The sequence below is a fragment of the Haliotis cracherodii genome, unplaced genomic scaffold, assembly GCF_022045235.1.
Source record: "Haliotis cracherodii isolate W230 unplaced genomic scaffold, xgHalCrac1.p SCAF_5, whole genome shotgun sequence".
NCBI lineage: Eukaryota > Metazoa > Mollusca > Gastropoda > Lepetellida > Haliotidae > Haliotis > Haliotis cracherodii.
The window spans coordinates 29,776,637-29,788,848 of record NW_027266308.1 but is presented as its reverse complement, the minus strand read 5'-3'; the positions used below and the strand labels follow the sequence as shown (position 1 = coordinate 29,788,848).

The window sequence follows — 12,212 nt, the reverse complement described above, 5'->3', positions numbered from 1 at the left end:
GTGACAGTCACCAAATGTGACTGATGTGTATGATGGCATCTTGGTTCCTGGTAACTTTGTCCAATCATCTTATAATTACGAGAGTTGGCGGTCGGGTAGCCTAGTGGTTAAAGCGTTCGCTCGTCACGCCGAAGACCAGGGTTCGATTCCCGACATGGGTACAATGTGTGAAGCCCATTTCTGGTGTCCCCCGCCGTGATATTGCTGGAATATTGCTAAAAGCAGCGTAAAACCATACTCACTCACTCACTCACTCACTCACTCCCTCACTATAATTACGAGCATAACACTGCTCTGCCACATAGTGAAAATGTCCAGTACAGCAACAGCAGTCGTAGTGGACACATAACACTGCACATTTATGAACAAAGAATTGCAATAACTGAAATAAACAAGTTGTATGCATGGCTCATCCTCTCTTCGCTCTGGGGAAGGATGGCTTGACTGACTTGTTGTCTGTACCACTGCCCTTTCAGATACACCTCATGATATATGTTTCAGCACTATACCCAGGTTTGTAGGTTTCAGCAAAGTGGTACAGCTATGATCTGAGCCACATTAGACTTTCCTTGTACATTATGCTGATATGCCCCATCACTGAAATATTGTTTGAAGCGGCATTAAGTCCATGTATAAATGTATATATTATGTATAACTTTTGATAGCCACGATATGGCTGAAATACTGCCAATGTGACTATTACTCTTTACTCACTAACTTACTCCTGCTCCAGCTGGAACCAAGTGTCCCACTGCCTGCACCAAACCAGCTCAAAAAGAAGATCCTCATCAAAAACAAGAGGTTGAAACCGGAAGTGGAGAAACGTAAGCTTCATGGGCACTTGTGTGGGATTTGGGTTCCAGTGACAGATAGGTCATGACTTACTTCTATGTTCTTCAGATATTTGCACTCAATGGGGATTCTAGGATAAAATTGGTCCAAAGTAACCCATGCTTGTTGTAAGAAGCGACTTGGGTCGTCAAACTTGGTGACATGGTTGATTGCATGTTATATACCCCAATGGTGAGGGACATTGTCCATAATATCTACCATTATTTACAGGCAGCTGTGATATAACTGTAATATTGCTTACTAAAGAGTCCATGAACTTTGACTTAATCAAATATTTTCTCCGGGGATATGTTCAGAGGTGGAATAGGTCCCCAGAATCATATGGTTGTCGTAAGAGCTGACTGTTGAGGGTCTTGTGAAAATAACATGCCTGACTGATAGTGTATCAGAAGCTCTGATGTCATGAAATGTGACTCATGCTGTCAGTCACTGGGTTGCCGCAAATTTAGACAGGCTGCTTGGATATGGCTGGAATATTGCCATTTCTTACTTAGTAAGAGTGAGTCGACCAACTGACTGTTCTGAAGTGGACGTGAAGTTGTTACATTGTATTGTTCAGACAATTTCCCAAGGTTAGCATAGTTATTTTGTCTTGCCTTTTCATACCATTTCAATGCATGAAGCATTGTGATGCCTCCTTATATATGATGAATAATAAATGAGGTTTGTCCTTAAAGTCCTTGATCACATGGTGAGAAGCTAGTCTCCTTAATGATGCAGTGTTTATTTATATCTGAAATGTCTTATCTCATATTGATAAATAACTGATGTGATTTCAGGGCAACTAGAATTGTTCCAGAAAGGATATATGGGCATAAATGAAGACATTGAAGCTGAAGACCCCGAGGTTGTTCCTGCCAATGTTGATGGAGAGGAGGGTCCCCTCAACGGTGAGACACACTTCAGGCAACTAACTAGCACAGTACCGGTATCTCTAAAATGGATCTGATGCAAAAAGATTTCCCAAATGTTTCTGATCCCCTAAAGTAAAGATGATGTGGTGTGAGATTTACTTGGAAAGTACTTGCTCAGGATGTCAAAGTTGTTGTGAATGTTTTGTTTCATTGTAGTTTTAAGTAATTTCTTGTTTAGTTGGAATTTGACTCTGAAGGCACCGTCTCTTGTCTTGCCATTACTAGGCATTACTTTTTGGAACATGTGGTGTTGGACTTGTTGTGGTGTGTGAATGCTTAATGAAGCAGATTTGTGCAACTTTGTGTTGGAAATTAATTAGATAAATATCAATTTGTGTCAGTTTGTTTGCATGATGCATTGATATGCATAGTTGCATGTGTTTATGATTTTGCCTTTTTGCTTCAGTTGGCATTTTGTTATGTAGTTTTTGAGAACATACTTTAACCATTCCATGAGAAACAGTGACATTATGTCTGTTTTGTTCCTTGATCAGGCTGATAAGCAGTGCAAGCAAGTTGTTAATGCATTCGTTAATCTGCGGACTGAAAACGGAATATTATGGATAACAACTTCTTTATTGTATCTACACAACATTCAGGGCTGCTTCTTGCACCCTTCATCAGATGTTTTGTTTGTTGTTTAACACAGCACTCAGCAATATTCCAGCTATATGACAGCGGTCTGTAAATAATCCTGTCTGGACCAGACAATGCAGTGATTGATATCATGAGCATTGATCTATGCAATTGGGATATGATATGATTGGGAATGATATGCATCAACCAAGTCAGTTAGCCTGACCACCCGTTCCCGTTAGTCACCTCTTACGACAAGCATAGTCGCCTGTTGAGGCAAGCACCTATTCTAACAAACACCTATTTTAACCCGGATCTTCATGGGTCCCTTCATCAGATGAATCATTGGAGTTGTCCTGTGTTTTGTCCAATTATCATTGAACCCATACTGGACATGGGAACCAAACAGTGGACAGGCAGTCAAGCCATTTATGGTAGTTAAAGTTTGAGAGAAATTAGGCTTCTTTGTGAAACTTCTGTGTGTGATTTTGTATCGGATTATAGTTTGAAACAGAAACAGATTGTTTTTTGTTATTTTAGAAGTATGTATTGTTAGATATCCAGTTGATATCACTGTTTCCCAGAGGTTTCTTGTAAACAATTGATGGGAGTCTTTCACATAAACATGGAAATGGAAAGTTTATGAAAACTCAGCAACATACTCAAGTTTATACATACACTGCACATAACATACTTGAACACAAATTCTGTAGTTTTTGTACCACTTTGATGTTTACAGTTGTAGCTAGTGCCTAGTGCATCTCATATTTTCCTGTGTTTACTCTTCATTTTGATGCGTGACTGTGTGCATATTTATAGTTCATGTTGTGTACAGAAGAATATTTGGGCATTCATGGGCAACCAAATTATGAACAGTGTACATGGTTTTAGCTACTGTGAGTCATGTGTGTGGGTTATAGTTATTGCCTGGTGTAAATGTTACCCTAGGCTAAGTGATGTGTTGCACTGAGGGATTGAGGCAGAATGGGTCCACCAAAATTTTACCTCTTGTTGTAATAGACCATTGGAATATGCTGAGGCTGAAATGATCTCCTTGAAGATACAGTAAACACTTTTCTTTGTTCTGTATGGATATTACTAGTCAATCATAGTAGGGTGTATAGTCAGTAGTGGGGTAGGGTATAATGGTAAACAGTATTGTGTATGGTTTGTTCGGATGTGTGGTCAATACTAGAGTGGGGCAGTGGTGGGATGTGTTGTCAGTTGTGGGGTTGATGTCAGTAGTGGGTTGGGTGGTCAATAGTGAGGCTTGTGGTCAGTAGTGGGGTGTGGTCAATAGTGGGGTGGGGTGTATGGTCAGTAGTGGGGTAGGTTTATGGTCAGTAGTGGGGTGGGGTTGGTGTATGGTCAATAGTGGGGTGTGGTCAGTAGTGGGGTGTGTATGGTCAGTAGTGGGGTGTGGTCAATAGTGGGGTGTGTGGTCAGTAGTGGGTTGGAGTGTATGGTCAGTAGAGGGTGTGGTCAATAGTGGGGTGTGTGGTCAGTAGTGGGGTGTGGTCAATAGTGGGGTGTGTGGTTAGTAGTGGGGTGGGGTGTATGGTCAGTAGTGGGGTAGGTTTATGGTCAGTAGTGGGGTGGGGTTGGTGTATGGTCAATAGTGGGGTGTGGTCAGTAGTGGGGTGTGTATGGTCAGTAGTGGGGTGTGGTCAATAGTGGGGTGTGTGGTCAGTAGTGGGTTGGAGTGTATGGTCAGTAGAGGGTGTGGTCAATAGTGGGGTGTGTGGTCAGTAGTGGGGTGTGGTCAATAGTGGGGTGTGTGGTTAGTAGTGGGGTGGGGTGTATGGTCAGTAGTGGGGTGGGGTTGGTGTATGGTCAATAGTGGGGTGGGGTGTATGGTCAATAGTGGGGTGGTCAGTAGTAGGGTGGGGTGTATGGTCAATAGTGGGGTGGGGTTTATGGTCAATGGTGGGGTAGGGTGTATGGTCAATAGTGGGGTGTATGGTCAGTAATGGGGTGGGTTTATGGTCAGTAGTGGGATGGGGTTGGTGTATGGTCAATAGTGGGGTGGGGTGTATGGTCAATAGTGTGGTGAGTGGTCAGCAGTGGGGTGTGATGTCAGTTGTGGGGTGTATGGTCAGTACTGGGGTGTGATGTCAGTAGTGGGGTGTTTGGTCGGTAGTGGGGTGTGGTGTCAGTAGTGGGGTGTGTGGTCAATAGTGGGGTGGGGTGTATGGTCAGTAGTGCGGTGGGTTTATGGTCAGTAGTTGGGTGGGGTTGGTGTATGGTCAATAGTGGGGTGGGGTTGGTGTATGGTTAATAGTGGGGTGGGGTTGGTGTATGGTTAATAGTGGGGTGGGATGTATGGTCAGTAGTGGAGTGAGTGGTCAATACTGGGATGGGGTGTATGTTCAATAGTGGGGTGTGTGGTCAGTAGTGGGGTGGTGTGTATGGTTAATAGTGGGGTTTATGGTCAGTAGTGGGATGTGGGGTGTATAGTAATCAGTTGGGTGGGGTCAATAGTGGGGTGTTTGGCCATTCTGCAAAGTGATTTTAACATTAATATGATCGTAACGCCCTCATTTCAACGTTGACTTGCAACTACTGTAGAGCCAAGATTAAATAGTGCCACAGGGCCCTGTTCTCCTGTCAGCCGTGTGTCAGTTCAGCATGAAATTGGTTGTAACAATATCAATGTACTATTTTGCTGAAATCAGTCAGTCGATATCAATATGAAACATGAGTACTTGTTTTGACAGGCATAATTTCTGATGATTGTATAAAACTCATTGTGTTAGGATACATCTTGTAGTATGACCAAGTTTATGTTGATGGCATACATGTTTCAATAACTGGGGAAACATGAAGATATGAACCTTACATAAATAACAGCTTCTATATTGTTTGTAACTGTACTACTCAAAAGAAGTTAAGGACCACCCACATTTTTCATATATGACTTTAGTTAATTTGTCATGACATGACAGAGTAACTGTATAGCCATATGAAAAAACATGGGTGGTCCTTAACTTCTTTTGAGTAGTTTATGTTTCACAGCTTTGTTCTTCGCAAGGAGTAACGGTAGCCATGAAACATTGTTGCAAACAATAAAGAATTTGTTATCCATAGAAAGGTTTGTGTATTTATGTTCTTCCAACTAACATTGGCTTCAAGAGGAACACGACTGTTTTGTATCTTCAGATGCGGAAAATTCCAGCTCCAGTAGTGAGTCCTCATACCCTACACTTGACGACACACCGGCCCCTGCTCAGGCCAGCACGGGTACAGCTCACGCCCTGCCTGCACGCTGGTGGTGTTGTCTCTGCTCCACAACCAACTATGTTAGCTCATGTGCAGGGATACTCTTCATCCTTGTACATGATGTTGTGATCAAATTTATATGATATGAACTGTTGTTCTGGCTTATTTTCTTGCTTGACTGCCTTTTGGCTTTAGATTTGACAGACTAGATTATTTGGCCATTTCTAGCTTTGTGAATGCAACACTGTTCAGTCAGTGTAGATGAGTTGCATGTAAACATAGGGTACATAATCATAAAAGCTGGAGCCAGTAGTGTTAAAGTAGATGACTAGTCTGTTTGCTGGTTGTGGATGAGGGATGATACACCTTCCTGCCAATCTCACTCCTCTGCTAGCTCAACTCTTCCATGTGCTCCTGTCCACTTTATCGAAATGTTCCCTTTGCTTTTGGGAATCCTTTCAACGAGTCCTGTTATAGTCATCTATTGTCAATCACTCTTTTTGCATTATCTTTACTTTTTAGACATCCATTTTATCCAGGTCCTCCACTGAAGTCATCTGTTATCAGACGACTCTCTCAGTTCTCTCAGTGGGGAATTGGGAAATGTAGGCTACCTTCAGCAGCGTTAGAAATTGGCACTAGTCCCATAGTCCAATAGTTAAGGTATCATAAGGACGAGTAGAAATTTGCCCTTTTTAAGGGTTTTGCTATATGTTGTCATTATAAGTTAGTTTCTATCACTGTACACACCGACTGATCAAAAGAGGCGACTAAATTGGACCAGGCTTTGTGGCTTATTGCATGTCATTTTCCTCATTGGCATGGAATTGTTCCTTTTTTCAGTCACTGGTTTACCTGGGCCAGAATTGATTATTTACGGCTGCCGTGTCATGGCTGAACTTTTGTGATTGCTGCCAAAAACAAACTCTCTAGGGTCACATTACACCAACATTTGTCACATTACACCAACATTACTCCAACATTTGCCGGAATAAAACCAATCTGTGTGCCAATTGTGCTCTGTGGACTACTTTCCACTTGCACAAATACCCTTAAGCTAAAACTATTGTAACCCCTATCCTTTGTCACAAATTTCCAATAGTTACAGTGCTATGATTGTCTCTTCAGTGAGGCTGTTGTACTACCTAAACTTCAACATAGATTTATGATTGTTCTGGCACTGAGATTGGTGTGCAGACCAGGACCTAGGTCAACGAAGTCCTTGCTTGCTTGCCTGCCACAGATGTCGGGGATGACCTCCTCTTTGCTCTTGTCATCTACACGTCGCTTACCCTTAGTGCTTCCTGCTTCTGCTACCCTTGGAATGGCATGCAAACAAATGCTTGCAGCTATGATGTCAAGTTGTAATCAGCCATGGATCTGCATGATAGCAATGACTTGCTGATAAGGCTTCATTATCCATGGTTTTATGCAACCATTTTATGCAAACATCACCCCTGGCTTGCTAAGTTGCAAATCATCAGTGTACTGTCTGCCTGTTGTTGTGTCTTATACTTTCTTTAAGCAATCTGCCCCATAGTAAATGTATGCCATATGTATGTAGACTGTATATAGTTTGCCAATATGTTCTTGGTGTTATTGTGTGTGGTGAAAATAAGTAATTTTCCCTTGTTCAATGAAAGTGATTTGAGCACAACGATCGCTATAAGTCTGTCACAGTGTGGAAGTTGTTGTGGGCATAGCCCAGAGATCACTTTGGGGAGTCCTGATCTTCTCTGTGTAAACTTGACTGTGATGTCTGATCACTTCTTGAAAAATATTTCGTCGTAAAGTCGTAAAATTTGGCCCCTTTCTATATTGTCAACCTACTTTAAAGATCAGTCACTCAAGTTAGTCTGACAAGAAGACATTTGATATTTTATTCCACAGTTTGGCAAAATTTGGGGATCTTTAATGTAAAAACTGCTAAGCTTTACCGACCCATTGTGAGTTTAGTTCTAGGCAGGTGAAATTGAGACATTGTCCCCATGTAATTAGGGCATTCATAATCTATTCAGATCGACATACATTATACAGTAGGAGTTAGCTGACACCCACAGTAGTGTTTGAATGACTAGAAATGCTAGGACTGCTTGATACCTGAGCCTAGTCCCTACTGTATGCAATCTTGCCTTAACGGTTGTAATGTCCTGAAGCTGCCTACCGTGTGACATGCTGGCTTGCGTTCGTAGTTTGTGGTGCTGCTTAAGTTGTCACTCTATATATGTTAAACTACAGCTAGTTAGGAACCAACTTCCCGAAGCAAGGGAGTACAATGACTGTGAAAGTCCAGTTTCCACCCTTGGCGAACTACACAGGAATTTCTGGGCTCAATCATAGTGTAACAAGGGGCTATTATGAGTTATGTCCCTTCTATGTCCCTCCTATTGACAATTTCAGATTCCACCTCTCATATCATATGCAGTTGCTTCAAACAAAATGGTGGCGCTCAGTCAAGACAATCTGATCGATAATCAAGATCTATATTGTAATAAAACAGGACTTACTTCATGAAGTGCATCAAATCACGTGAGCACCTTGATTAAAAACATGAAACATTTAGAAAATATCTGTTGACGCCGAGTACACATGCTTTGCAAATCTTTCAGTTGACCAAAATCTCCACAGCAGTTGACAAACTGGATGTCGACTTCGTTACGCATTTTTGATTTGACTGTGCATAGACTTGTTTGTCCAGCGAAGCTTAGTTCGGCCAGGGTGGAAACTGGACTTTTATAGTTACTTAACATCCTAGTGCAATAGGGGCGGTCGGGTAGCCCAGTGGTTAAAGCGTTCGCTCATCGCGCTGAAGACCCTGGTTATGGGTACAATGTGTGAAGCCCATTTCTGGTGTCCCTTGCTGTGAGATTGCTGGAATATTGCTAAAAGCGGCGTAAAACCATACTCACTCACTCCCTCCTAGCGCAACACACACCTTGCTCCCCATCTCTGTTCAGTGTTATTCTGTACACTCTTGTTTCAGGCATCCAGTTTCCCTTTGTAGGGATATCCCCAAAACTATATATTGAACGTTTATGCTTTGGGACATACTTTATCAAAATTTCAAGTCATGTGTACATCTATAAATGTAGTGGGTTATTATGGAGTATATACTTTAGTAGTGGAAGACAAAGAAAGAAAATGACTTTTGGTGTCAATTTAATTAATAAGGTTATAAAAAAGAGATAATTTGGAAAGTGATCATATTGTGCTCAAAAGTCACTTCCTACCTGTGTTATATTGGTGTGTCTAATGGTCACTGATGAGTCAGGGGGACCTTCTGCTGATATATCAACCTTTCCATCAGGCTTTTAATGGATGCAAATATTAGATCCAGGTAAATACCGGCTTTTCCTTGCCCACTTTTAATCAAGCCTTTAACAAAACTCTAGAATTCTTCCCAAACAGCATGCACATCAACTTATCTAAGGCAAAGATACCTTTAGGAGGTAAATACACTGTGGAATCTACTTAAGTAACATTTCAAGGGACAGAGAAAAATCTTTACTTACCGGTATGTGTTATTTTACTGATCCAGATCTGCCAACAAGTAATGGCATTGTGAATGTGTTGTAATGATTAATTAAACGACTGAATAACAATACATGTGCATTATAGTGAAGTAAAGAACAAGTTGACATAACAACATAGTACATTAGGGAAGAGAATTTATGGATGTCAACTTCTTTATTATGAGGAACGCAACATTTCGGAGTATATGCTTGCTCCTTCATCAGGTGAATGAATGCCATGAGGCAGAGAGCATATATATGTACATGTGAGGACAACAAAATTAATAAGATAACAAAAGGTGGAAAATAACAAAGGGTAGAAACTAACAAGGGAACTCAACAAAGATGCTGAGCTGAGTGGCATGGGTTGAGTGCAGTGTTTTGAGTGGGTTTTCGATCTGAATTAAGACCACAACGACATAACCTATAAACAAGGTATGCCACTCTATAATATGCTCAAACATTCATTTTTCACATGTATTTGTTTTACTCAGATATATTATGGTCATTGAAAGTGTGTAACACAACACGAATTGGGCACTATAAAGAACATTAAGCAAGTTCTTCTAGGTTTTGTACCATACTCACATTCTGATCCAGATGTGACCTCATGGTCATATGTAGATTAAGTGCCAAACTTCAAGCCCTCTTATACAATGTATATTCACACTCTTAGTTAATTTTGATCATGTTTCTGCCCAAAATGTATTGCGGCACTTACCATGAAATAGCTGGAATGCTGATGACTGCGTTGTTTCAGTCACACATTCATGACCATCAATTCAAAACGTAGCTTCTGTTCGCCTCCACTGAGATGATGAATCATCATTTTGTTCCTATTTACTTACATACAGAAAAAGGTCCAGATACTGTTTGCATGGTGTTGTTGCATTATTACAGTAGTTTCATGGCCTGGTGTGTTGTGCAGAGAAGTACTCTATGACCCTTTGAATACTTGGTGTACATGAGCTTCCCTACTGTTGTTTCATCTTTGCCAAAAGCATTTCCCATTTCTGGAATTCATTTTCAAGCATTTAATAATAATATTACACCGATTAGAGGTTTGTATTAATTAGACTCATACTTTGAGCATTATCAGTTTATTTTTCATTTTCATCAAATAATGAAATATGAGATGCTTTGTAAACTTTGCAGAATATTTATGGAAGTACTTGAACAATTGCGTTGAGATACACATTATTCCACTTCATATTTGGTAGCCCACATGACAGCACACTTAGGTAGTCCCTACATTGTGACAACCTGCTTTGTGAACAGCACCATAGTTCGATAACAAAAACAAACAAAATTGAAACCCTGAAACGTCTCATTTTCCCCTACTTCAGCCGGCTGGTATTGATAATGTTTTGTGATTCCACATTTTATATAGGGATTTGTAGCTACGACTGTTGGCACATGCACGATCACAGCAGGATACCACACAAGCACTGTGTATTTATAGAAGACTCAGCTCAAAGCTGGATACTCAGATCTGTGATGTATTTCCAATCTATGGTAGATCTTACTGGCATATGGCATGTCCAAAACTGAAATAAAACTGAAGACATTTTGAAGAGATATCACCATCTTAACCGTAATATTAATACCCAGAGCATTAACAGGTGACGCTTAGCAAGAGTCTAAAGGATGTTTGATGACATCATCTGTGAGACATCTCTAGCGTTATTTCATTTCATTATTAGATTGTATATTCAAGGTTTTACAGAAACTTGTAACATTGGGAGTTTCTGTTTTCTGAAAGTTATTTCGGTCTCATTTAATTCTGAAAGTTTGTAGATTTGTTTTATTTTAAACAGTTAGTGGAGTAGCTTTCAGTGTTTTTTTAAATTTTAAAAACCCAACTCAGTCTGAATTTAGATTTCTTTAGTGAATTTATTGTGTCAGTTATGACTCACATAAAAAAACATTTGCGAGTATTACAGGATAAGACGAAGGAATTTTATGCGTCATGTGAAACTCATCTGCCATGAGTTTGACGTCTGCCACTGATAAGAGACAAACCACAGATCTGATTCCTCCATACATATTAAATCTGATCATTGAAATGTGTCCTTCCTGACTGGTTGTTTGTAGACTAGGGCATGTTGTGTGTATTTACAGTGTTGTGGTAATAAATGTTTTCACTAGAATTACTGGTAACTTTTCCAAGTTGCATTTAAATTATTTATGAAGGTTTGTTAATAGTTTGTTTCATCTTCCCGAGGCAAGGGAGTTAACTGGCTATTAAGGTCCAATTTTCACCCTTGCCAAACTAGGCAGGAATCTCAGGGCTCGATCGTAGCGCCACCAGTGGCTATTACGAGTTATGTCCCTTCTATGTCCCCCGTATTGACCATTCAGATTCCACCTCTCATATCACTTGCATTTGCTTCGAACAAAGTGGCACACCTAGTCAAGACTATCACGATAATCAAAATCCATATTGAAGTAAAACAGGTCTTACTTCGCGAAGTGCATCAAATCACGTGAGCACCTTGATTGAAAACATGAAACGATGAGGGAAATATCCGTTGATACATATGTTGGTGGTACACATGCTTTGCAAATCCTGCAGTCAACAGAAATCTACATGGCAGTTTACAAACTTGATGTCGATTTCGTGACACAATTTTGATTGGACTATGCATAGACTCGTTAGTCCAGCCAAAATATAACTCCATAATTCCAGCCATGATGGCAAGGTTGGAACTTGACTTTCATAGTCAGTTTACTTCCTTGCCTCGGGAAGATGAGCTTTTTTATGAATAACGTCAATTTGGCCTTTCCAGTGTAGAGATTGGACTTTATAATGCTGTAATGTTTTAATGTATCTCTCTGCTTGATAATGCATTTTTATTATTTCCTGTTTATCAAAAACAATACTCACATCTATAAAAAGAAGAAGATTGTACTACTTTGATAGACAGAGATTTGAAGTTTCATTGAAGATTGGTCCTGCATCATTTTATCATCTCCAGGCAATACTAGAAATTATGGAAAAGCTGACTCATTTATTTCATTGTATTGCTTCTGGAACAGTCTTATCAAAAAGGAAGTCTTTTGCTCTGATTTGCTAACTCAGCCCATCAAGATATGACTAACACTCCATTGGCACCCTGAACCACCTAATTATAATGAA

General features: G+C 40.4%; 1 protein-coding gene across 4 annotated transcripts in view; it reads left to right on the top strand.

Annotated features, from left to right (window-relative positions):
- Positions 1 to 12,212, top strand: part of LOC139444402 (1-phosphatidylinositol 4,5-bisphosphate phosphodiesterase beta-4-like) — a 108,500-nt gene that overhangs the window by 69,079 nt on the left and 27,209 nt on the right. For 2 of the 4 annotated variants that reach the window (XM_071225370.1, XM_071225369.1), the window contains exons 16-18: positions 734 to 824; positions 1,632 to 1,742; positions 5,502 to 5,582. In XM_071225370.1, coding sequence (XP_071081471.1) covers positions 734 to 824; positions 1,632 to 1,742; positions 5,502 to 5,582 — 283 coding nt within the window. The remainder of the gene's footprint in view (positions 1 to 733; positions 825 to 1,631; positions 1,743 to 5,501; positions 5,583 to 12,212) is intronic. The other 2 variants (XM_071225372.1, XM_071225373.1) reach the window with 2 other exon arrangements.